Source organism: Manis pentadactyla, chromosome 12, assembly GCF_030020395.1.
Source record: "Manis pentadactyla isolate mManPen7 chromosome 12, mManPen7.hap1, whole genome shotgun sequence".
NCBI classification, from domain to species: Eukaryota; Metazoa; Chordata; class Mammalia; order Pholidota; family Manidae; genus Manis; species Manis pentadactyla.
The window spans coordinates 40,231,146-40,258,137 of NC_080030.1; the positions used below are offsets into that span (position 1 = coordinate 40,231,146).

Here is a 26,992-nt window from a genome sequence, read left to right on the forward strand (position 1 = left end):
TTTGGCCACTTCAGAGGGCGTGGAACAGGCCAGGAGAGAACTGGGGGCATCGAGCAGCCTATTAACTTGTGTAGATCCAGGATCATGGGCCACTTCCCTTTTTCTTGCCTAGTGGCCATTCTGCTTCCTGTCTGTTGTGCTGCCCTTTCTTGGGCTGGGTGTGTGCAGAGCAGGGATCTACAGCATTGTCATCAAAAGCTTGTGCCCCAGATGCAGACTGCCTTGACTAGAATCCCTCCTACCACCGATTAGCTGTGGAACTTTGGAGAATTTGTTTGATGCCTCTATGCTTTGGTTTCCTCACCCATAAAATGGAGATAATTTCATTTCTGTGCCGTTACCCTGAGAAAGTACTTGCCAAGCACTTGGCCCATTCCTGGCACACAATAAATGTTCAGTAATGTTGACCATTCTTTTATTACCAGTTCATAAATGGTGCTGCATTCTTTGAAATATCTTTGGGTTTTGTTAAAATAATGAAACAACTTGGGACATGTACATGCAATTGATTATGAAAATTCATCCGTCTGTCCCCAAAGTCATCTCAGACTTAGGTGTTGTTTCCTGGGATTTGTTCTTTATCTGAAAGGAAGTCTAGGGCAATATTGGCACATGAAATTGATTCTTTTTTTACAGCAGTTAACTCATTTGAACATTGTCCAGAAGGAACACAAGTTAGAAACTCAAAGATGGAAATTACGTGTCAGGTAGCTTGGTATTTAGTTGGTGCTGCTCTGTTTCTGCATAAGGCAGTCTTGTCTGATGGAAATTCATCCATCCAGTGGCTTCTTTACTTGCTGTGCTGGAAGTATGGTCATGAGCAATATACACAGAGCCTGTGTGCATAGACCTTGCTGCCTAGGGAATAAGACAGTTGCAGACAAAGTGTTTCAGAAAAGGGGCAGATAGGTGATGTGCTAGAGTGACCTGAGGGGACATTTGGCAATGACTGGAGACATCTTCAGTTGTCACAGCTAGGGAGGGAGGCTACTGATAGCTAGTGAATAGAGGCCAGGGGTGCTGCTAAATATTGTGTTATGCCCAAGAATCCTCCCCTGACAATCAAAGCAGAGAATTATTGGGCTTTAAATGTCAGGAGGGTCTAGGTTGGGAAACTCTGCTGTAGGTGGTCAGAGAAGCCTCAAAGAGGAGGGAACACTTGGGAGAAAGAACTGTCCATGGGAAAATTTGTGGGAGGAGGGTTGTGGGAAGAGGAACTCACAAGAACAAAGTCCTTGAGACAAGGGTAGAGTTGGCTGAAAGAGGAACAGAGAAAAGAGTGGTATGGTTGGATGGGTGAGAGCAGTACCGTGGGTAAACCATGTAGGGCTTTGTGCTTGCTGTAGGAGTTATTCAGTTCACTCAGTGGACTTTTGCATTACTATGAGAGTTTAGGCATTTTTGATTGTTTGGAATTTTTCCCTTTGATTTTATCTTCCACAGAATTATGGCCTTGAAACTGATAATATGAAGAACTTGGTTCTGAAACTGCGAGCATCTTCCCACAACTTACACAATTACATAAGCAGCCGGAGGAGAAGTGCAGCTTATGATGGGAACACCTCCCACAAGCCACCCAACGAGTTCCTGACCTCCGTTGTGGAGCTCATTGGCGCTGCCAAGGCCTTGCTGGCATGGCTGGACCGGTGAGTTACGGGCATGCTTTACTGTCCCGGCCAGGAGGGCCTGCGGTGCAGAGAGGCCGGTTCTCTGCTCAGGAGATGAACCGTTGTCCCCTCCATGCCCTTCCTCCCACCCAACCACTCCCGGAGTTGTGGCTCAGTGGTACATTTTAGGGTCCCTTCGAAAGTTGCTGAAAAGGTGAACAGCAGGAACCACTGAACCCCTGCTTAGGGGGAGCAAAACGGTGCTGCAGCTGTTTCACTGAGGTTAAACATTAACGATGACTTGGTTGGTTATTCAGGCTGTTAGTGGATTTCTGAAGGGACATTAATTCTCTCGGCTCATTTTTGATGTGTTTTTATCTAGCACTTTGCTGTCTTTTTTCAGATTCCTATTTTGCGTGTTCCTTGACAGGAAACAGTTGCATAACAATATCCTAAAACAGCCTGTGTGTAGCTCCGTGTATCGGCAAACAGTGTGGCATCCCAGGGGCTCCTCCCCTTTTTCTAAAAGAGGATTTTTGTTGCTTTCTAGGGCTCCCCTTACAGGGGTCACTGATTCCTCAGTCACGAAGAACGAAATCATCCAGCTTTGCCTGGACCTGACCACTACAGTCCGGAAGGTTGGTGCTTCCCCGCCGCCCCCTGCGACCCTCTCTCCCTTTCTCTAAGGGTTTGTGCTTAGATCTGAGGTACCAGTCTCTCTCTTTCTCTCTCTCCATTTTTTTTTTCATCAGAAATGGGGAGAGATGAAAGGCTTTAAATTAGATGTACAGATGCTTTCTGAAAATTGACCAGTGGCCTTTAAATAAAAGATTAACTTCTTTTGTTTCAAAATAGGTGAGCCTCTGGACTTTCTCTAAAGTGTTTGAGCACTTAATTGTTTTTAATAGTGATTCTGGAGTAACTAAGTTACGTGAAGCTGCCGGTGGGCTAAGGCCGGTACGGAAGTATCGAGCGTGGCCTCGGGTTGTAGACATGTGGCTGCAGTAAGCCTCCTTGAGAAGGTCACATTTGAGGAATCTGACCAGTGAATTCTGTGCTTGTCTGCATGGAATGGGTTTTTTACATTCTCTCAGGTGGGGTTTTTCTTTACAGTCACAGAGGTATTGAGTGCTGTGAACTGATGATTGAAATGTCTCCCCATGGGAGGTAAACCCTGATCTGGCCATTGGGAGAAGGGTGCCTGCTGAGCATCCTCATCAAGCTCGCCCCCCCTGATTTGGGCTTCACAGTTCCTGGCACATCATTAATGGGGATTTTTAAGTGTGTGTTTAAATGAATGATAATGCTCTAGATGAATAAGCTGTGGGAATTTGTCTTCTATCAGGAGAAATTTAACCCAAACTTCAGGGACACAAGAGTGCTGTTTTGTCTGTGTTTCTGTGTTCCCTCTGGTCCTTTTTGAGCATGTGTTTTGGAGACAGCTAGCCATAAATTCAAATCCTACTTCTACCATTAATTAGCCCTGGGACCTTGGACAAGTCACTTAAAACTCATGAGCCTCTATTTTCTTATCTGTAAAATGGGAACACTAAAGTTTCCCTTATGAGATGACTTAGGAGCATTTCTTTAAGTTATTGTTGAGTAAGAAAAAAAAGAAAAAAGTAATATGGGGATAAATGGTGAGTACAAAGATGTATGTATGTATGTGTTTGTAATACACAGATATCCAAAAACTTATATACAGAGGGTTGTATAAATAGTGGGAAATTTAGAAGGAAAGCTGGGTTTACTTTGGCAAGGGGAGAAGTGGGGAGGGAACATAGGAGCCAAGCTCCTCCAACCAAAAACAAAGAAAAATGTTTTTTCATTTACAGAAAGCATGTATATGACCACATTTATGTATTCATGTAAAATTGGATACAGAGACATTATATAAAATATTAAAAATATGATGCCTATCTCAAAAGATTCTTAGGAAGATTAAGTGAGATGTATCATGTGTAAAACTCAGCATCCGCTTAAGAAATTAGGGCCTATAGTAGGAAATACAAGAATCCTGCCTTGTACTGGGTTTCTGGAACCAAACTTGATGGTTTAAGATGGAGAGGAAGTTTAAAAATTTGTTCTTCTATTCTGGCATTTTTTAGTTTACTTAAATTCGAACAATCTTTAAGTATTAAGAGTGGCAATATGTAAATATACATGGGAATATCATTTTATCAAGTTTGAAAAAATTGTTCAGCTCTTGTGAAAGTATGTTTCCTGTAGTAACTGGAGAACATAGGTGCTTAGGTAAGTGCTAATATTTATGCACACACATGTTGGAAATAACAAACTTGATGAATGAGTTGAGTCTTTTTCAACGGGCACTATTATAGCAGCAGCAGAGCTCATGAACCAGAAGATTTCACACTCTTGCAGCCCAGTGAGGTTGTGCTTCTCTAAACCTCTTGGCAGAAGATCTGTTGACTTTTGGAGAGGAAATCTGTCTTTTCCGTACATTGCTCTTGAACTGGGGAATTGCAGGAATCAAAGTTGTATCTTTCTCCCCAGTGACAGGGAGCATGTTCTGCTTCAGTCTTTATTCTGTGTGTGTCCATGTGTGAGGACATACATTTGCTCATCCCATTTCTCCTCTCTCTCATCCACATATTGCCATTTCCCCCACGCCTTCCTTATCACTTTGCATCCTTCCCTCAAATCATACTGTATAATCTCCTCATGTGAAAGGTTAATAGTTGCTGTTTTTTCCCCCTGTAAGGAAACTGTGCACTTCTTTTAAGCGTGCTTCAGCAGGGTCCCATAGCAAGTCCCTGGAGGGGTCTTTGGTCTAGATTTCAGGCTTATAATTTCAACTGAAGGAAACTGAGGTGGGAAAGGGGTATGATCTCTATCTTCACTCTGTCTTCCCAACGTTGTGATAACATGAATGCTGGAACCACAATGGGAGGGCATGAGAAATGACAGTGGCCAGTGTTGCGTTCCACTGTGGAAGGAAATGAGCAACATGATGTCCAGCAAACTGAACAGAAAGATTTCGCATGAAAGAAGATGAGGAAAAAGCCATGAGATCATTTATTGAGCATAGTTGTGTGCCAGGTATGAACTACATGCTTGACATATGTCACCCCATTTAATTCTCTAAAGTTCTCTAGGATAGGATTATCATCCCCACTCTACAGAGATGGAAACTGAAGGCATGGAGAGGGCAAACCCATCACCCAAGGCAGGAGGGTAGTGAGAAGGAAGAGCGGCCGAGGGAAGGGGCATCTGCTGGCGGCCCTGGCTGATTCTGGGCCAGGTAGGCTGGCCCGAATCTGCTGATCCAGGTAGACAAGGAATGTGACACAGCTCAGCAACACTGTCTGGCTCATGACGGGGTGACATGGTTCCAGAACTTCTTTTTTTCCATTCCATTGCCTTCATGCTAAACAATGTGAAGTCATGCCTGCAGCTGCTTCCTCCCAGAGGGAATGGGTGTGGGAACCACATTCACGGAAGTGGAAGGTAAAGCCCTTTCACAGGCTGACGTGAACAGTTCGGGTAGACAGGAGACGACCTCTTGTCCATTGGCTCTACCGCCACAGGGAGTCCACTTTCTCCGCGGCTTCTTGCATCCGTCAAGCAATCAAGTATCAGACACCATAAGGTCACACCTCCACCTTGCATCTCCGGCCCCACCAGTGGGTGATGATCTGACAGGCATGCCAGCACTCATGACATTTTGAGATGGTAATGAAAAACTTTAAACATAAAGTATTTGTTTTATGTCTCGCACAAGACCACATAAGTATTGTGTCTTGCTAACATTGGCATTTATTTGATAATTCTGTCTTTCAGAAGGTGTAATAAAGGAAGGACCACTGTGGTTATTGATAGTTTAGTTCCATGCATGGGAGGAAGGAGGAGAAACACATTTTTGAGAGTAATTATTCATATTTTACCAACATTGCTCCTGTAGTTTGAATGTACATCAGTTTCATGCATGTAAAAATACATTTCTAAATTTCTCAAGTATTTTCTTATTTGGCTGCTCTTTTCTTGAGAGTCAATGTAAATTATTTTCTACATTTTTATTTACTAGAGGAAACTAAAAAAATTTTAATAAGTAGACACTAAAAAAAAGATTATAAAACCACATAGGGTAGAATGTCATACGTTTCTACCCCCACCTCCAGTGGCAGTAAAAAATGACCTAAAATGACCTTTCGATTGGAGTGACAATCTTTGTCTGACAATTCCAAAGGAGATGGATCAGTAGCCTTCATGTACATTAAAAAATGAGCATTCTCCTTAGCATGTCTCAGTTTGGGATTATACTTAATGGTGCTAAATAAACTCTAAAGCATCTGGTTGGTCTCCCTTTTCTTCATATATTCTGTCGTGTAGTTTGGAATCCTCTGCTGTAGACAAGTTCTAGAAGGTCAACTGTGAGATTTTCATACTGGTGGTTTCACTGCGGTCACTCTTTAGATGGGACAATGGTGATTCCTGTAATCAACTTCCTGGGTTCATACAGTTCCAAGTCTTTTGTTCTTAAGCTGAGTAAATGTAATGCTTTGCATTCCAGCTCTTTATTTAATGTCACCAATAGCATACCTCAAGACCACTTTTTGGCAGTGTGTTAATGAATGTTTTATTGAACCTTTTTCATCTATTAAGGGCTGAAATATCTTATTTAATCTTAGTGGTGCTTAAAATAAACTTCTGTGGCTAAGTTTACCCAAGCCCTTATGTGAAAGCTATTCTTCTGGGAAGGCCCAGAGCTACAAGACTCCTGGCATGCTGGCCCAGTGCTAATTGAGCCCAGGGTCACATTTGGGAGCCACTGTCAGGTTTCTTGGACTTTGACGTCTGGCTCACTACTCCCTGCATAGTCTGGGTGGTAGGTGGATTTCAGTTCAATGATTTGTGTAGGTTTTCTTACTTACATAATAGGTCAAATGGGTTCCTTGGATGATAAAGTCCTTGGGTCAGGAGAGAGCTGAGCTTTAGGAGGAGTTGAGTGACAGCTTCTTTCCTACTCTGCCTTCTCCCTTTCCAGTCCAATCTTCTCTTCCCAACCTTCCAGGACTGCAGGCTGCAGGGTCGGGGTGTGTCAGGGACCATGTTGGGCTCCAGTAAATATCTGGAGAGTGAAGCCAGTGATTTTTGAAAGCGTTTAGCTCTTATGGTTTTCATTTTCTTCTTTCCTTCTTTAGGATTGCCTTGTAGCAGAAATGGAGGACAAAGTTTTAACCGTAGTAAGTATATGTCCTAAAAGTTATTGTGAAATTCCTTTTCCCAAAAGAACGGGAATCTGGTTAAAGTAAATTCATGTGGCTAATGACTTCAGGGTATACTGTGAAATAATTGGCTTTTGGGGCATGAGTCCATTCATTTAGGTAGAATGGGAAGAATAAAAGGTATTTGACAACAACAAAATGACTACTGTGAAAATTCCTGTACTTAAATTAGATAATTGTTTTGCTTTGTTTTTGTTTTTTTTTTAACTCTGAACATTTCATCAAGGTATCGTTATACTTCAATTGCTGGCTAGTCTGTTAATCAGCATTAAACTCATCTGCAGATTTCACTTTAGGACTGTTTTGGTAAAAAAAAAAAAATTCTTGGCCAAGTGCTTATGATGGAGGGGGGAATGTTCTGTGACTGTTTAAGGAGCGTTTTGTAACTATTCATCATCACTTCCTCCTTTTGACATAAACCAGCCTGTGCTCTTTGATAAGGCCTTCCTCCTACTGATGTTGAGGAATTTAGCAATGAAACTGCTATAAATATGTTTTCCATAAATAGGGAGGCTAAACAAATTGGAGGAATGTATAAAGTGTCACTTCTGGGATTCTCCCCCTTGGAAAAAAAAATCACCCATTGGAATTTCCTGATTTCTTTGGTTTAATTTGGAAAGGTTAGATGAATTTGATTGGGGAAAATAACAAGACATACTTGCTGTGATTTCTACAAGGAGACCACCTAATAGGGATCCTCACATCTCTAAAAGTTTATCTTATCAGTGTTTGGTGTTGAGAGAACGTGAGCCATCACTAAAAAGATCATAGACCTAACTGTAAAACACAGAACATGAAACTCCTAGAAAGAACAGGAGAAAATCTAGGTGATCTTGGGCTTGTCAATTACTTATTCGATACAAAACCAGAAGCGTGACCCGAGAAAGAACAACTGATAAGCTACACTTCATTAAAATGAATACGCTGCTCCGTGAAATGCGCTCTGAGGGGAAGGAAAATATAAGCCACAGACAGGGAGAAAATATTTTCAAAACACCTATCAGATAAAGAACTTGTATCCAAAATATACAGAGGACTCTTAATTATGAGAAAACAACTCATTTAAAAAGCAGGCAAAGATCTGAACAGATATTTCACCAAAAAAGATATACAACTGGCAAATAAGTATATGAAAAGATGGTCAGCATCATATGTCATCAGGGAAATGCAAATTAAAACAACACTGAGCTACCACTGCACACCTATTAGGATAACTAAAATCTGAAACATGACAACAACAAATGCTGGCAAGGATGTGGGGTAGTAGGAGCTCTTGTTTGTTGCTGCCAGGAATGTAAAATGGTACAGCTGCTTTGGAAGATGATGTCAGTTTCTTACAAAACTAACCATTGTCCTACTCTACGATCCAGCAGTTGCAATCTGAAGTACTTACCCAAGTGAATTAAAAACTTATATCCACAAAAAACCTGCCTAGAATGTTATAGCAGCTTTATTCATAATTGCCAAAACTTGGAAGCAACCAAGATGACCTTCATTAGGTTACTGGATAAATAAACTGGTCCATCCAAACAATGGAATTTTATTCAGTAATAAAAGGAAATGAGCTATCAAGCCATGAAAAGATAGGGAGGAACCTTAAATACATATTACTTAGTGAAAGAAGCCAATCTGAAAAGGCTATGTACAGTATGATTCCAACTCTGTGACATCTGGAAAAGGCAAACCCATGGAGGCAGTAAAAAGATAAGTGGGTGCCAGGGGTTTATAGTGGGGGTGGGGAGAGATGACTAGGTGGGGCCCAGGAATTTTTCAGCAGTGCAGCTCCTCTGTGTGACACTGTAATGGTGGATACATGACATTATGCATTTGTTAAAACCTATAGAACTGCACACCCGAAGAATGCACCTTAATGTAAACTGTGGCCTTTTGTTAATAATAAAATATCAACACTGGTTCACCAGCTGTAACCAATGTACCACACTAATGCAAGATATTAATAATATCTTATTAGTAACTGGGTTGGAATCCTGTAACAGCATTGGAAATTGTGTTGGGGTGGGGGAGGTTGCATAGAGGAACTCTGCACTATCTGCTCAATTTTTCAGAAAACATAAAAGTGCTCTAAAAGATAAAATCTATTTAAAAAAAAAAGGTCCAGGCAATTTTTTTTTTAATGTTGTCAGTATTTGGTATGCACAGACTGTGAGCAATCACTAAAAAACCATGTAGATGGTGGGGAATAGATGATTCTCTCTAACTGCTAAAGGAGGGTTCTGCCTGTGCTCTTCAGTGGCCATAATCGAGTTAGTATAAGAGCTGCACTTTTTCAACAAAGCTGAGACTGTGGCACCATTCCAACAGATTGCAAATACAGAGTCCACATGCCAAATCACTGAGTAGTATCAGCAAAAAGATTTCAGATCAGAGCCTAAGAGTGAAGGGGAAGCACATTTCTTTCAAATTCAACTTGCGATAAACTTGGTTAATGATTGACCCTTTCCTATTTGCCTCTCCAACTCTAGGTCAAGGTTTTAAATGGCATCTGTGACAAAACAATCCGATCTGCTACAGACCCTGTTATGAGCCAGTGTGCATGTCTGGAAGAAGTTCACTTACCAAACATTAAACCCGGGGAAGGACTGGTAAGAATTCTAACATGTGTTTTATTTTCTAATAAAACCACAACATTATTTATTAAAGTTTTTAAAAAGGAATCCCTTATTGCTTTCATTATATTTCTGAATAGAATTAGACTGTCTTCCATTATGTAGATAGGAATTTGCTATCTTGAACTGTTGATGTGTTTTATGTCTTAAGAGTATAAAAATAAATACAATTTAAAATCTGTATTCTCCTATCTTGAAGGAATTGTCTGAACAGTTTTATTTTTAGGACTTAGCAGTGCATGGAGATATAAAACATTTACACCAAGGAAAGATGGTCTGTGGGTACAAAACATCTGTTCTGAAAGTCTCTATTAGCACTTAGGTGGAAAGTGGAAAAAAAGGTTGGCTGAAAAAATGGTTCTTACAAAAAGTTCAGAAATGTTTCATAGTGTATGAGCTCTGTACTAACAGACCCTGAGAATACAGACAGGTAGATGGCTGCTGCCTAGATCAGTGCCTAGATCTCCCAGTACCCAGCATGCATCTGATGGGATTTGAGCGAAGAGACTGTGAGGCCGACTGAAGAGTTTAGAGGCTTCGAGTCAGAGACAGGATCGGAATCCCAGCTCTCAAGTGACATAAACTCTTCCTGTGTCACAAGGGAATGATAATAGCAACTGCCTCACGGGGTTGTGGAGGGTATTAAGTTAGGTGATGGATGGTGAGCGCCAGACGCTGGACGCGCAGTGCGTGCACAGTGATTGGTGGCTGCAGCTCCGGTGCTGGTGTTGGTGATGATGAGAAGGAGGAGGAGCAGGAGCAGGAGCAGTGGGACGTGTTAGGTTGCTGTTGGGAGATAGCAAGGCCGTCTCTGCTTCCAGATCGGAAAACAAAAAAAATCAACCCAAGTTGACAAGCCCGCATTCTTGATAAGTAGACATATGCATACTGAGACTGCCTGGCTTCAAAGTTAATGATGGATTGTAATAGATGAGGTGGGGAAGACTTCCTGGAGATGAGTTTATAGTCACGTACTGAAGCAGAGAAATGCCTGGAGTGAGCAGAATCAGAGTTGCTATTTCAGACGGCAGAGTCACACAGGCAAATGCTCTGGGAAGAGGAGTCCCAGGCAGGGAGAAGCCGGGTCCTGCGATGAAAGTAACGGGAAAGGAATGGAACGGGGGAGCCTTGAACGTGTTAGTATCTGATGGGATTCTCGTTCTGTAGGGCTCTAAGTTACTGAGAAGGGCCAGTTCAGGGCTAAAATGATTTCTGAGGAGGATCTGCAGTATAGCAACTGTTCTTTGCCCAGTCTACTTTTTGCTCTTTCCCCTCATCTTACAAAAGGTCAATAAAAATTTTTCAGACATGATGGGTCAACCTGCAGAGTGGGTCAGTCTGCAGAGATGTTTCCTTGATGGTATGGCATCCACTTCCGAGTTTGCCTGTGAGGCCTACTGGGCAGGAGCATATTTATGCTTCCCTTACAGTGGAAAGGTGCCTGTGTGTAATTTACTTTCTAGGTTGTGTTATTCAGCAGTGTTCACTTGTACTTGTCTGGGTTGTTGAATATGTCGCCCCACAAAGACTGCTGATGCCGCATTTAACTGTATATATTGTGTCACTAGATAAAGCAAATGGTCAGGAGAGAGAACAGTCCTTGTTTGAAATGCCTCATTCATTCTGCAGGTCTGAGAAGATGCCTTCTGAGTCCCCAGAGTTATGGCGAAATTCTGTGTGCCTGGCACACAAATGACAGTGTCAAAGAGATCTCCTTTCTGATTTCTTTCACTAGTATTTCGATTTGTTTGGTTCCCCTTCACTGCTCGTTGGATCTTGTTTCACAGTGTTTCAGGAAGCTTAAAAATGAATATTGTTCTGAAGGGCCTGCCTTTAATGTTTTATAAGTTTAAGTTTCGCCTATGGCTCTATTTCTAAATGTTGGAGTAATGAGTTAATATATTTGTGACTCACTCTAGGGCATGTACATCAAATCAACCTATGATGGATTGCATGTGATCACTGGAACCACAGAAAATGTAAGTGCATATCCATTAAATGTAAAAGCAATTGTATTTTTAAATAAATTTGACACACAGTCTCTATACTTTTCATTTAAATATGTGCGTGCTGTTTTATTATCAGTAAGGGAACATGGGCGCCTGTTTTGTTTATTTCTGTTGCTGGTGCTTGACTTATCACCAGCTGCTACCAATTTATTATTTAAATTCTTCCTTATTGCTCTTGTTCACCCACCTTGCCTTTTTTTTACCCTCACCCTTATGTTAATTATTCCTTTTGTACCCTGGAAGTGTTAATCCGTAAATACAAAAACAATGATCTCTTTGTTGTTGAGAACTGGGATTGGTAGACATTTGTGTAAAATATACACATTTTTGTTTAATGGAATTTATATGTGTCACCAAAGCCACTATTTGTGGATTTTTGCATGACATAGATTCTTTTTTATAGTGTTGTATTTCATAATATTTGGCATAATATTGAAATTTATTTTTTCCCCTAATCCTTTGACTAGAAAAAGCAGACCAGTTTATTTTGGAAGGAACTGTACACTGTTATCTTCCTTTAGAAAATTCTGCTGCACAAAAGGTTTTTCTTTAGCCCTCAAATTGTGAATTTGTAAAAAGTAGAACTAATTGAATGCTTTCTTTTTGCAACCTGCAAGATGGCCAGTTTTTGAATGACATTGATATTAACCTAAAAAATGTTTGAATAGCTCCCTCGGTCTCTGTAAAAGCAGCCCATGTCTACCGCTTTAATCTATTATTTAGTCAACTAAGACAAGAGGAAATAATTCCTAAAAATAGAAGGAATGTGTTAACTACTTTTCAAATCTGTCTGGTGGAGATATGTGTTGCATTTTGAGCTTCAGCTGCTAGGTCTTTTGATAAAATAACATGACATGATCTTTGATGAGGTTTGTGACACACATGTGATTTTTGTAGTAAGAAAAAAAAGGCAGTCGACGAATTAGAAATAAATTGTGTGTTTCTGGCAGAAGAGGAGAGAAGATGGTCGTGTCTTTAAGCATTCCTTTGTTGAGCTATGATAAGAATACATGGAAAACCACTGGGGACTTTTTATCACATCACTTGCTAGGCAGTAACAGCATAGGAAGGTCTGTTTTTGTGCTGGGGATGGTGTAAAGGAAAAAAAAGTGTAACACATTGCATGGATCATCCTTTATCTGTGTCAGCAGAACCAGACGAACATGCTTGTGTACCTCTTGGCACATTGTCTGGAGTTGGATAGATTCAGAAGGATGGTGAATGTCATTTCAGCTTTTAAAGAGTTGAAGTTTTGCATGTAACAAGTTGGTGATTGAATTTTAATGACCAGACCAGACTCTCTCTGGTCTTCTCGAAGCAATTTCAATCTTGGATTAATGTGTAAAGCACTGTAATATTGCTATCAGATGATTTCCTCTCTTCAGCCCCAACCCCTTTTGTTCTAAAGTTGAGGATTGAATGAGAGACTCAATAAGTTGCTTTTGAATCAGATGAAGTGTATGGATACATTGCCTATAATTCCTACCAGCCTCAGAAAACTGGGTGAGAGATTCAGGGTTTACCTGGGCATGGCCTGTCCTGGGGCTCCTATGCAGGACTGTACATACGTCTTCCAAGAGAGAAGTGGTTTCCATCCACCTTGTTAAGGATGAAGAAAAGGAAAACTTGTCTTATTCCATCTTGTAATCCATTTGGAAGTGCCATTCATTCTTCCAGTTATTCAGTTTATGTTCACTGAGTACCTGGGATGTGCTAAACACTTGCTAAGTCTTACAGATGAGGGTGGAAGGTTAGGTAGAAGCCACTTCTCAAGGGCTCGCTCTGGATGTTTTACACTTATATGACAGTAGAAAATGCCAGCTCCAGACAGCTTTCCTGCTATTGCTTAAGGTCCCTATGACTCTGGAGACAGAATATTTACTGGAGGCTTGTATGGCGGATGGTGGTAGATGGAAATCAGTCACTGTGTTCCCAAGGGAATTATCTCCAGAGCCCTCTGTCTTGGATTGCAGCCTGAAGCAATGCCAGCAGGCCATCTCGGGTCTCCAGTGTGTGTTTTGGAGGTCACCTGAGCAGCCAGGATCATTCCAAGGTCAGACCAAAAGTATCTAGTGCCTCTCTATCTGGCTTCTTTTTGGATGTTGTTCAAGACCTTGACCAGAACCTTGAGAGGATCCCATCTGTACTCTTCTTCCTCACCCCAGAGGTGAGCCTCTGCAGACAGGACGCATCTGCTCCAGGTTCTCACCTTTCTGCAGCAAGTCAGAACAAGCATCATTTTTTAGTCATCTGGGGAAGATAGACAAGAGCTGCTGCCCTCAGGGGCATTTTGGTGCCAAGCTCTCTCTTTACCAGTGTTCTGCCAAGCACAGCTCTTAATCTTGGTGGGACATTTGAGAAATGAATGCATGAGGATCCTTAAGAAGAGAAGTCAGTTCGGGACATTGGGGCTTGTTTTTAAGATTGTGTATCTGTAAGCAGGGACTTCCTGGCCTCAGGGTCATCTTTTAAAAAGTGAAAATTACCTTAAATGAATCCCTAGCCCAGAAAGATTAACTGGGCTGGACTGATTATGCTCAGATTCACCAGAGTTTCTCTGTAACTATGGGTTAAGCATCTGACATGCAGAGGCAGAAGGCAGCTTAGATAATGCAGTCTTTTATTTATTTTTATTTCAGTAAAGTTCATATACAATATTATGTTCATTTCTGACATACAACATAGTGACTCAACAATCGTATGCATTTTTTTTTTTAAGTGCCTCAAGAGAAAGGGATTTGCGAGGCCAGATGACTCTGAGGCCAGGAAGTCCCTGCTTACAGGTAGACAGTTTCCCTGGGGTACCTCTCTCAGGTGCTCGTCTCTCAGGTTAGCTGCTGCTGGTTGTTATGGCAGCAGGTTAAATGGTTTTGAAAATAACTCCCAGTTACCTTGCACTGGACCTAGATAAATCAAAGCGAATGTTTCTTTATTTTTATTGAAGTATCGTTGATATACAATCTTATATTGGTTTCAAATGTGCAACACAGTGATCCAACAGTTACCTATATTATTACACACTCACCCTCTCTAGTGCAGTCACTACCTATCAATGTAGAAAGATATAACAGAATCATTGACTATATTCTCCATGCTGTGTTACCATCCCCAAGACCAACTTATATTTTGATTGCAAATTATTGTGCCCCTTTATCCCCTTCCCTCTCCCCTGCCACCTGTCCCAGCCCCTCCCCCAGAGTAACCACTAGTTCCTTCTCAGTGTTTGTGTGTCTGCTGCTTTTTTGTTCCCTCTGTTTTGCTTTGTTTTTATATTTCCTAAGTAAGTAAAATCATAGAGAGAATGTTTCTACAGTTGAATGCTGCTTGCTCATTTCTTGTTGAGCCTGTCACAACAGCTGAGTGAGAAAATTCAGCGACTGAGTCTTGGGTTTTGTTGCTGCCCCTTTTCACCGTGTTCAGAGGTGCTGTTTTTTAAGGATAGTTGTAAATTGTTTGAAGATTCAGTGTCGGTTACGTAAGTCACCAAGTAAAACACTCTGGCCTAAGTTATGTTTGATTACAATTTGAAATCAAAGGTTTGTCTTTTCTTTTTGCTCTTCTGCTCACATAAGAGATATTAAACCTGCAGAGCTTTAGGTTGATTAAATGAACAAGAGCAAAATATTTGACAAAATTGATTACATCTATCTATCTTTACACACCCATATGTGGATTATATATACTTACCTCTATATATGCATATATCTGCAAATTTGTAGTCAAGTATTATTTGAGGGAAACAAAGTCTAGACTTTGTTTTGAGACTGAAAATGCACTCATTTTGACTTTGAAAATGGAATAAATTTAAATTTATTTTCTATAAAGAAATACATTTTTTGTTGTCACCATCTGTTTTAATAGCATTTTGATAACATGTAAAACAAGGTTGAGTAAAAATAGGATACAGCTTTAATAATTGTTTAAGAGGAAATGGGATGATAGAGTTGCCATGATGATCTTTACAGGATAAACAGTTGGTCTGCTTTTACAAGATTAACTTTGATAGGGATATGTATGTAAAGTATTTTTCATAGGAACCAGTGGCTTTTATTAGCTCATCCTGTTGACAGTCTGTTCCAGTCTTCCTGGTAAGATTAGATGAACGCACTTCTTCTAACTGACAGCTTATCTATTATAACAGGCTACTAATAAGCTAGATTACAGGCTACTAATAAGCTAAATTACACATATGCCAGATTCTACAGACTGTGTAGTCCCAGGAACTCAAGGGAATTGTGTAATATTTCTTGGGAAAATTATTTTTCCATCGCTCATCGTCTAATGAAAAAGTAAGAAGAAATAGAAGCAGAAAGAAATAGAAGGTTTAAAAAATAAGAGTTCTCTCTGTTTGTTTCTAATAGTCTCCTGCAGACAGATCTCAGAAGATTCATGCTGGTGATGAGGTCATTCAGGTCAATCAGCAAACTGTGGTAAGTTTGTACATGGAGACTTAAGTCTTACTATTCCCCTGGAAAGCTTTTAACTGAATTCAAAGCCGTTTTGCTTGAATTTGTAAAATTTGCAACTTACATCCAATTGTCCATACTTTTCAGTAGTGCTAAGGTGAACATACTTGTATCTGCATATTTGTGTCTACTTACTTCCTCACAACTGATTTCCCTGTGATAAAGTCATACATTTGATTTTTCATTATTTATGAGTGAGGCCCCTCATTTTCTTTCTCTGAAGGTGGGATGGCAGCTAAAAAATTTGGTGAGAAAATTGAGAGAGAATCCTACAGGAGTCGTGTTGCTGCTTAAGAAGCGCCCCACGGGTTCTTTCAACTTTACTCCTGCTCCCCTGAAAAACCTACGGTGGAAGCCGCCTCTCGTGCAGGTATCTGATAGTGGTCGGACACCTCCATTTGGCATCAGCCCATGAACAGTGTTGAATATCAGATTTGTCTCCAAAAAGGAAGATTGAAATTTGAAGGTGATTGGTTTTGGGAGTCGGTGTGTGCAACATTATCCTATAATCCTACTCATATGAAAATGTACATTCTAGATTCGCACCGAGCAGTATGGCAGCTGCTAGCCATGCATGACTATTTAAATGATTACATAAAATGAGAAGTTTGGCCCCTCCATATCACTAGCCACATTGCCCAGGCTTGGTAGCCATGGTGGGATTCCCTCTCTCTTCTCATTTGAAGACTAACATTAGAGAGACCCCATTGGATTGAGTCCTTAGCAGGGGTTTACACAGCAGGAGTAGGGACTGTGGGATAATCCACACAGTGGAGAGCTGTATCACTCCTTGTTGAGACATTTAGAATGGGCACTCTTGGGTGATAATAGACAGGAGGCCAGCTTTTAGTGCGTTTTATTATTTAAATGATCTACAAAAATACCTGCTTTATTGCTTACACCCAGGTGGACCATGCTTACTGACCCACTGCCTTGTTAAGCTGTGGGTCCTTAGTGTTTATTTCTTAAACCGTGAATGAAAAGCAATGATATTTTAATGCCCTTTTATAAGACTGAGATTGCAATTTATATGTAACTGCCTATGATTTGATTGCATATCCTCAAATGGAAGGAACAGAAGTAGTCTCAAGCCATCAACTGGGACAGTTTCTGAAGCACAGAGCACTGGCAATACTCCTAAGTGTATATATGTATATAATACCAAATTTAATCGCATGATAGTGTGTACTTGCTCTGTGGCAAGCAGTGTGCTATGCCCATGAAATGTCCTGTCTTACTTAATTGTCATAGCTACCCTGTGCTATACTATTCTTACTCCCATTTTGTAGATGGGGCACAGAGAAGCTGAGTGATTTGCCCAGCGATACACAGCTAATAAGATGTATAGCCAGCAGTGCACCCAGTCTGAGTTCTGAGCCCACATTCTCAGTAGTAGCACAGTTAGCAATTTGTATGAACTGACTCATTTCATCCGTACCGCAGCCCTATGCGAGAGGTACTGGGAGCGTGGCTGTTTTTCAGAAGAGGAAACTGAGGCACAGGTCTTTAAGTGATTTACTCAGAGCAAGAATTCTAACCAGGGCACCTGACTCCCAAGCCTCTGCTTCTCACTGTGCAGCTGGTCTTTCAAAACTCCCAAGAATTCTGAGTGTCTTGCAGAAGAATACAAGTTGAATGTTGCTCATAGCCGGAAACACAAGAATGACTGGACCCCTGTTTACCCAGAGGCTGGAGCTGGATTTGGAGAGGAGGAGACGGGTACCAAGAATAATCCCCTTGTTAACTTCATCCTTCTGCACTTGCTCCTGTTGCAGGCCTCGCCGCCACCCACGACGACCCAGTCCCCCGACAGCACTATGGATACCTCACTGAAGAAGGAGAAGCCGGCCATCCTGGATCTGTACATTCCTCCTCCTCCAGCCGTTCCCTACTCTCCCCGGTATGTCACTGTCTGCTCTCGTGATGTGCACGTCTCCTATGGGTGGCGGTTGTAAGCAGCGGCATACCGACCATGAGGATCTCCAGAGAAGTTGCTCAGCTCCGGGGTGGCAGGGCCAAGTCTTGAAGCTGCTGATAGAGAAAGTGTGATCTGGGTGGGGAGTGGGGGGAATGGGTGAAGGGGGTCAAAAGGTACACACTTCCAGGTGTGGTATAACTGTGTTCTGGGGATGTCTAGTACAGCACTAGGACTATTTTTTTGTCTTTGAGAGTAGATCTTAAAAGGTCTCATCACAAGAAAACCATTTGTAACTGTGTGTGGCAATGGATGTTAACGACTGTCGTATCATTTCAAGATAGGTGCAAATGTCAAACCATTATGTTGTACACCTAAAACTAATGCAATGTTGTATCTCGCGAATGCAATTATATCTCAGTAAAATGGTGGGGGAGGCAGTTTGATCCTTTAGGGAGACGTGTAGGGATAAACCCAGGTTTCATGGGTCTTGAAGCCAAACAGTATGGTGGGAGGAGAGTCTTTACAGAAGTACGTGCTGGTGGGAATGTATTGTTTGGCTCCCCCCAGGGCATCTGAAGGGGCTCTCGGGGACCCCAAAGCTGAAGTTTCATGAACTACAAGGTGAATTCATCTCTGGGGAAGAAGATAATAAATATGTGAGAGATTAATTAAAGTGATAGCTTTAGTTTGCTGAGAGAGATGTGTTCTTCACAGCACTTACAAACAAAAAATGCCATGTGAATGTAGGTATGGATGTTGTATTTGCACATGTGAGTGTATTTATGTGTGTTTGTCCACTATAAATTCTTATATATTGTTGCTCTCTTAATGGCTGTCTTAAGTGTTATATGGTATAATGAGAATGGTCTTGTGAGATGTTACATAGGGATGATTTGGGTATGAGGATTGGCTTATTTATATCAACTTATATATTTACATACTCTGGTAAAACTAGAGAATCTGGCTCATTTATTCAACATAAATTTACTGAGCGTAGGGCCTGAAATACCATCTGACACAAAACAGATGTAGTTCTTGTCCCCAGAGAGGTGCCAGTGTCTTAGTCAACTGTTCAAGAATAAATTGAGAATTATGTAATTACACTATAACATTTCATAAGACAAAAGTTTGAGATGAACTTAAAGTGATGTTTCACTTGATATTAAAATTTTTCCTTTTTGTTTTTGTTTTAAGCTAAGCATTTGCTTCTAGTGTGTTTCTTTCCTGCACATAAAGAATTAACATCATTTCCCCACCCTTAACTCTTGATTTGTGCAGAACTTATTACAGCACGTACAACAGTTACCTTTGGTGATCAGAGGCATTTTGGTTGACAGACAAGACTTTTCCCTGTATTCACAAACCAGAGTCATGCAGCTGTAGGGTCTTAAATGTGTTTAAAGTGACAAATAGTTGGTTTGCACATGGAGAACACAGTTTCACTGGTGACCAGTGTATGGTCTGTTCTATCAGAAACCGAGAGGGCCTCCTACCCTCACACTCCCTAAGCTTGAGTGTCCTTGTCTGGGTCCCCTGAGGGTGACAGGAGCAGTGGCAAGAAAAAGCAAAGTACTTAGGGAGGGAGAAAGGGAACTGGGCTTTTGATCTACTTGGGGGACTCCCACGCCCACAAGCATACACACATGTGCACACACACACCATTAGCGAAGGATATTTTCTGAGTAATGAAAATGCAAATGCTTGCAGAGAATGAGTGGGGAAGTTATATGCTGGATTTAAAAGCAGAGGAGAGAGATTCACAGGAACCAGGGCTCAGCCGGCCGCAGGGATACTCAGAACATCAGCAGCAAGACTGGTAGAGTGTTTTGGTCTCAGTTGATTTTGTATTTATCTAGTAGTTTTTGCAATGATCACCTAATGAATTTACTAAATGCCAAACTTTTAACCAGCTGGTAAGTTGGACTCAGCTAAAATTAAATTTTATTCTAAGCTGACATTTAGAGAGAATTAAGCTGGACTTGGTGATCCAGCTTCTGCTGATTGCTGTACTTGGTTCAGAAAATAGACAGTGTCTATGGGTTGCTATAAAGGCCTCTTTGTGTTTTTTGACATAATTTTCAAATCTAAAAACTCCATTGCACATCAGATGTCTTCTTTGCTGGATCTTGGCAAAGATACAACTCTTGGCAAGAAAAGAATGGCTTGATAGATACCTTAACTTGTAGTTCCTGAAGTAAATAGGAGGTTCCATTAGGGGACAGAGGTACAGGGCAACCAGAGCCATCTTTTCAGAGGTGTATTTGTAGCATGTAAACATACAGGAAAAACATACGGTAGAAACCAATATTCTGCCCACAAAAATGAGAGACAAAATACCATCTTATGGTACATTTTGAGTGTTTGTTTTATTCTGCCGTTGGTTTTATTCATTTTCTCATTTTGTTTTTGTTTTAAGTTAAGTATTTGCTTCTGTTGTGTTTCTTCCCTGGACATAAAGAAGAATTAACATCATTTTCTCTTATCTAGTAGGATCATGATATTTACTCTCACTTAGTAGGACCTCTGTATTTGAGAGACAGCTGGGATTGAGAAAGGAGAAAAGGAGAATTCAACCTCTTTCATGGGTGCTGGACATTGTCTCCTGCAGTTCTCCATTATGAAAGGATCTTTGTAAGTAACTTAATTATTGTCCATTGTCTTCCAGAGATGAGAGCGGGAGTTTTGTTTATGGAGGATTCAGTAAGTGTAAACAACCACTGCCTCTGCCTAAGGGTTCAGAGTCTCCGAATTCGTTCTTGGACCAGGAAAGCCGAAGACGGAGGTTTACCATCGCTGATTCCGATCAGTTGCCTGGGTATTCGGTAGAAACCAATATTCTGCCCACAAAAATGAGAGACAAAACACCATCTTATGGTATGTTTTGAGTGTTTGTTTTATTCTGCCGTTTGCTTGTGCTTCTCTCTCCACCCCCTTCCTTGTTTGGAATGGGTGGATGAATTTGGCAGACTTTAAGGGTAATCTGAGGAAAACATAAACCTCAATGAAATTCTAAGTATGAGACCTTTATTCATCTTTCTAAAATGAAGCCTTGTTGAGTCATTACTGCCTGGCATCAAAGCCCAGCGGGTGAGATCATGTTACAGTTTTAACTTTCAGCGCCTGTGTTTTAACATGGACTTGCTTTGCTCTGTAGACCCACAGACTCAAGCTCAGCATGCCTCTGTCCTAAGAGCTTGCTAAAGAAACACAAACTCTTCTTATTTTAAAATGTGTTATTGCTGATGCTTAAGTGAGTGTGCTCTTGGGTGGGGTGTCTACGTTATAAATGGAAGGATTCATTAACATCCAAACACTGACAACCTGTCCCCTTCCTTCCCCTCCCTCGGAAGGCAAGCCCCGGCCTTTGTCCATGCCTGCGGATGGGAGCTGGATGGGGATTGTGGACCCTTTCGCCAAACCTCGAGGTCATGGGAGGAAAAGTAAGTTAAACCAAAAGACCCAGGCCCTGGTGTCAGTCCTATTTCTAAATGTGCCATAGTAACCGGAGAGAGGACCTAGGCTTTCTGAGGCCCATCTTCTCATCTATAAAATTGGGAGTGCTGAAGAATCTCTAAGATCCCACTTACATCTGTAATGGCAGAATTATAGAATCCTATTTAGTGACTGTAAATTTCCTAATTAGCATTGTGTGCTTTAAAAAGTATGTAGACATTGATGGTCCAATTTCTAAAGTAGAAATGCATTGTTCATTATACAGTCTCATCCTAAACTGTATGACTATTATTATTGCAGTCTTGTTTGATTTTTGGTGAATAGACATGGATTTCCCCCACCTTCCCCAATCCTTCTTGTATTAGAGACTAATTGCTATTGGAAGAGAAATCTGTGTTTAACTCAGCATGTAACCAAAGTTAGTGGTTAGAGGGAAATGTTTATAAATATTCCTATATTTTTGCCAGATGACATTTGACTATCACTGCTGGCAGGACATCCTAACATCACTTTTGCAGTGTGAAGCACAGAGCAGGCACAGAGTTAAAGCACACAGGCCCCAGATAGTAAGAGGAAGAAGATGAAGTTATGGAGGATACTTTCAAAGTGATCAACCCCTGATCTCCCCAGAATTTGGTAAAGATTGTCACCTAGGCAGCCTGAATCACCTGGATCATACTAATTTGGAAAAGGGAGAAGACACTTGTTTAAGATGCAGGATACCCTTAGTTGATGTGTGAAAATCTGTGGAGCAGTCAGCAGGTGGCAGGGCTGCCCCGTGTTAGATTTGAAAATGTCAACATCCTCATTGCCATTCTTGTAGCCTTTTAAGCCTTCATTTTGCTCTTTATTTCTTTTAGTATTGAGAGATGGGGTACAGCTGTGGGGAGTGTGAAGTCAGAAAAGGGAAACATACTTGACCCCTGGTCTCACCTTCCACATTTTTCTTGCCTGATCATTTTAGAATGAAGGGTATCTGCATAATGGGTGCTTTAGAAAATAATAGTATATTGAGAAATAGCACACATACCATAAAGCTAACCCTGTTAATGTATAATTCGGTGGTCTTCAGTATTTTCATAGAGTTGTGCAGCCATCACAACTATTCTAATGCCAGACCATTTTATCCTCTTAGAAGGAAAACTCTGTGAGCAGTCGTCCTTCATTCCCTCCTTCAGCTCCTGGAAACCACTAATCCACTTTCTGTCTGTATGGATTTGCCTATTTTAGAGATTTCATATAAACAGACTCCTAGAAAATGTGCCTTTTATGACAATGGGGTACCATTTAAAAGTAACTTCTCCCTTTGATTACAAAAGCAAAATAAGTACATTGAAGAATATCTAGAAGGTACAAGAAATGAAACAACTGTGTTCTGCTTCCTCGACCTAGAAATAATCACTCTGAATGTTTTGGGTGTCTTTTAGTTGTTCCTAAAGTTGCATATTATGCATTTAGAAAAAAATGTGCAAAATGGAAGAAATAGATATACAGTACTACTATGTAAGATGAATGTTATTTAGAACACGTGTGTTTTTTGTATTAGTTTCATTAGTAATCTGTCATATGGATATAGCACCAATTTATTCAGTTTGCTATTGTTGGACATCTGGTTATTTCTATTTTCTTTCTCCCCAATTGCAAAAAATGCTTCCATAAACTTCTTGAAAAATAGATCTTTGCACATTTTTAGTGGGATTTCTGGGTCTAAAGAATGCTACATGATGCCAAGGTGCTGTGAATTTTGGGTTTCTGTCCAGTTCCTTACCTACCTCCCCATCCCAGGGCGTATGCTGGCATTGAGGGCAGGAGCATTCTTTCTTGTTCAGAAATGTCTCAAGCATCGCTGAGCATTAAACTCTTTGAACCCCATCCATGAAAGATGAATAGGGCCTGCTCTTCATTCAGGGTGACTGCCAAAGGTGACCCCATTGTTCTAAATGCCCTTGAGGGGTGCTCCCTGGTAGGAAGCACCCTTCTAGAGGTGTGGGCTGCATGCTGCAGGCACTGAGCAGGACAGAGGGGGAGGAGCGGTGGAGTTACAAGGTTTTCTGTCTTTGTGTTTTGATTTCAAGGGAAATCATGAGAATTCTTACACTGGGCCAGCAGGGTGGGCGTTCTGCTTTTGCTCTGTCCCTGTGTTGCCTCTCAGGTGGGAAAGCTATGACAGACCTCTTCCGCTTCTGCTTCCTAAACACCCAGCGGGGTAGGCCTGGCTGTCTACAAGGTCGTGTGGCCCATTTCCCGAAGAAGGGCCAGGTGTGGTGCCCCCTGTGAGGGCATCAGAGGTTTGAGCAGGCTGCACACCATTCAGCCCATGCTATGCTACATGCGGATGGTTGTTTTAACGAACTTGTGGCATTGTCTGAAAACAGGTGAGGACGCCCTTTGCCGGTATTTCAGTAATGAGCGGATCCCCCCGATCGTCGAGGAAAGCTCGTCTGCCCCATACCGGTTCTCAAGGCCCACGGCGGAGAGGCAGCTGGTGCGAGGCGCGGACTACATCCGAGGGAGCAGGTGCTACATCAGTTCGGATCTCCACAGCAGTGCCACGATTCCCTTTCAGGAGGAAGGGGCCAAAAAGAAATCCGTGTCCTCGGCCAAGTCCTCTTCTGCAGAACCGTCCCTGCTGGTCAGCTGGCTTACTCGCCTGAAACTGTTGACTCACTGAGCCTGCCTGGCCTGGACTGGACGCGCCCCGTGTCCCGCTACCAAGTGCCTTGCCCCCTCCATTGACGGTCTGTTCTGATTCTCACCCACAGTATTATGTAGTGATCTTAGGCAATTTTTGTTTTTGGAAAGTCGTATACTGCCTTTCTCGGAATTTGAAGTAATTGGATGGGAACAAATCCAGAGGACAGATGCCGCCTCTCTGAGGCTGAAGGAGAGAAATGGGTGAAGTCTGCTTTTCATGCTCCCTTATAGGCGAACACGGAGACACACTCTACATCGGAGCCTCGGCCAGCAGTTTATGGTCACTATGAGGAAGTGGGCCATTGTTCTTTCTGGGGCCGGACTAAAATCAGTGGCCCTTGTCAAACAGATATGTTGGTTTGTGGTCCAATTTATTCACCTGAAAAAGCCAGTGGAGAGAACATTTTTGTTTTTATTTTTCAAGCTACATAGCATTTGTAAGTGTGGCAGTTTTGACTGAGATGTGGCAGGTGTTTGACGGCCTTACAAAGCAGAGGTTTCAGGGCAGGCTTGTTAACCCCCTTTCGTAACAATCTCAGTGTAGGTCAGTTAATACAGAAACACATGAACACATTTAGATAGGGCTTATTACACACAAGAAGTGTATGGTTATTTGTGAGGGGTGTCATTGTTACTGTTATGTGTTAATGTCTTTAAGGGAAAAGAAGCGGTAAGATTTGCTAACAGCCAAAGTTGTCATTCAGAAAAGTGAAACGACAATACCTAGGTTTATGAGAGATACATCAGTTTGCGTTTTGGCCTGTTTAATGCCTATCTTCCAGAAAAGAACAGAGAGTCCTTCAAAATCGGACCCATTTTGCTAATTAGAAATCTCTTGGAAAGTCTCATGGTCATTAATTTTCACCTAGCATCGGGTATTTTAGAAACATGTCTCTGGTGGTCACTCTTGTTTAAACTGAATGTATGATATTTTGCTGGATTGGAAAAGTACTATCTTGTTAATTTAAGTGTTTTAAATATAGTTGTATATTTTTCTTACTCTTAGTCACATGTAATTGAGCCCTTTCTGTTTTGCGCCGTACGTGAATGCTAGTGAGACAGAGCGTCCAAAGTGCTTTCAGATTGCTAAGGGATCACCATGGCTGTTGCCACCATGGGTGTGATTGTTGAAAGACAAATCCTCCCCAACATTTGGACTAGAAATGGGGCATTGAGGACGTGTGTGCTCAGTAACATACATTTGGGGAATTTTCTGAGGTGTATTTCTAGGCAGAGCTGGTAGCACCTATTCCAAAATATCCTCCCCCCACCCGTAGAATTGTTTTCTTGGCTGAACTGCCTATAATTCAGTGAACTGGAGATTCCTGGGAGTTAGGAAACATCTTCCCTTTAAATGCCTCCGGCAGACTTAAGGGAACTGGCAACCTTTGTGGCTGAGTGGGACTGAGTTCAGTTAGGCCTTTGTCCACCCACCCTAAGGGAGCTGTAGCCCACCGAGTGTCTCCTGGGGGATGGAAAGGAGTTTGCAAATGGAGAGTGGATGAGGCTGGCCCTGTGTGAACCACTGGGTGCTCAACAACACAATGTAAAGGCAGGGAGGCCTGGGACTATGTGCTGGTGACAGCAGGGAACAATGGAAAAGTAGGGGCTCAGCCCTGGCCCATTTTTCCGTATCTTGAGCTGGCTTTATGCCAGAAAGCAATGCGGCAGCACTTCCTCTCACTGCCTGGATTTAGGAGGGGACTCTTCATGCCGTACAGTCCAGCTAAATAATGAGTTAAATAACTTCAGAGGTCTGAGCTGCAGGTGAGCCCGTTTCCTGTGAAACTGCCACTTGTAATCAAATGACCATCCTCAAAATGAATTTTCAGAAGTCAGTCTTAACTACAGGCAGTGCCCAGCATAAATTCCTATACCAGATTGGTGTGTTTCAGATTCTGCTCCCTGCAGCCCTAAGGGAAGGTCATAGAAATTTCTGAGATTCTAGTCATTCACAGCTTCATTGTTTTGAAATTTGGGGTTTTCTCCTGAATTGTATTTGAGAATTAGATTGCTGCTAAAAAAAGTTTGCACATATCTCTACTGTTGAGATATACATAAACAACAGGTTAATACTAATTTCTTGGAAGTTAATGGAACTGCTTGCCTCAGTAGTGATCTAGGATTCATAGTGGACAAGTGTTAACCTGTAGAGATACAGAATGACAGACACTACCAGACCCAGAGCAACTCCCACCCCTTTTTATAATAAATATTTAATAAGATAACTTCAATCATCAACTGAAAATTGTAGTTGATAAAATGTACCTTCACACATTAAAGCGTCATCCCCATTTACTATTCCTTCATGGAATTAATAGGTAATATAACCGGCCTCTCCACACACACACATTAATTTAATGTCCTAACTGAAATATAAACAAATATAAACATATAAATATTTTATACTGAAATAGTTCTTCTAGTTGTAAATACTCTAGCATGATTATATTACAAGAAGTAATAAAATGATGGAACAAGGCATATACTTTGTATCTATATATAAAACCACCAGGATCCTGGCAGGTAAGATCACAGATCAAGGCTGGTCTGCCATGTTGGCATCTCAATACCAGAAATGAGATTTGTGTCAGCAATATCAGTATCTAAAGTGTGGCTGATTGTTGATAAAATGAGTCTGTAATAGCTATACAAATATAGTGCTTCCTGGGTGCTTGGCATTGCTCTAAACACCAACAACTTGACGAGGTGGGTGCCACCCTTACTCCCATTTTCCACACAAGGGAGTCATGCAGGGGTTTGCAGCTGGCAACGGCAGAGCTGGAGTTACAATGAAGCAGGTGAGCTCTGCATCCTTTGCTCATAACAGCTTTGCTCTCCTGGCTTCCCTTAACGTATAGAGGGTTCTAATTGCATTTGTGAAACATCCAACATGTATTAAAACTGGGCTAAAACTTTCCTGTGTGCATAGAGATAAATTAGATTATAGACTCATAATTCTAAACTGGGTT

At 41.5% G+C, this 26,992-nt stretch overlaps 1 protein-coding gene across 4 annotated transcripts in view; it reads left to right on the plus strand.

The window, feature by feature from the left end:
• The window catches only part of CNKSR3 (CNKSR family member 3), an 82,869-nt gene extending 57,844 nt beyond the window's left edge, over positions 1 to 25,025 (plus strand). For 3 of the 4 annotated variants that reach the window (XM_036886765.2, XM_036886769.2, XM_057489080.1), the window contains 11 exons: positions 1,444 to 1,646; positions 2,158 to 2,245; positions 6,770 to 6,811; positions 9,337 to 9,456; positions 11,400 to 11,459; positions 15,851 to 15,919; positions 16,179 to 16,325; positions 17,731 to 17,855; positions 20,539 to 20,747; positions 21,224 to 21,313; positions 23,702 to 25,025. In XM_036886765.2, the coding sequence (XP_036742660.1) occupies positions 1,444 to 1,646; positions 2,158 to 2,245; positions 6,770 to 6,811; positions 9,337 to 9,456; positions 11,400 to 11,459; positions 15,851 to 15,919; positions 16,179 to 16,325; positions 17,731 to 17,855; positions 20,539 to 20,747; positions 21,224 to 21,313; positions 23,702 to 23,997 (1,449 nt within the window). In that variant the 3' untranslated portion in view covers positions 23,998 to 25,025. Of the gene's footprint in view, positions 1 to 1,443; positions 1,647 to 2,157; positions 2,246 to 2,593; positions 5,301 to 6,769; positions 6,812 to 9,336; positions 9,457 to 11,399; positions 11,460 to 15,850; positions 15,920 to 16,178; positions 16,326 to 17,730; positions 17,856 to 20,538; positions 20,748 to 21,223; positions 21,314 to 23,701 lie in introns of those variants that run through there. The other variant, XM_036886770.2, reaches the window with a different exon arrangement.
• The last annotated feature ends 1,967 nt before the right edge of the window (positions 25,026 to 26,992 follow it).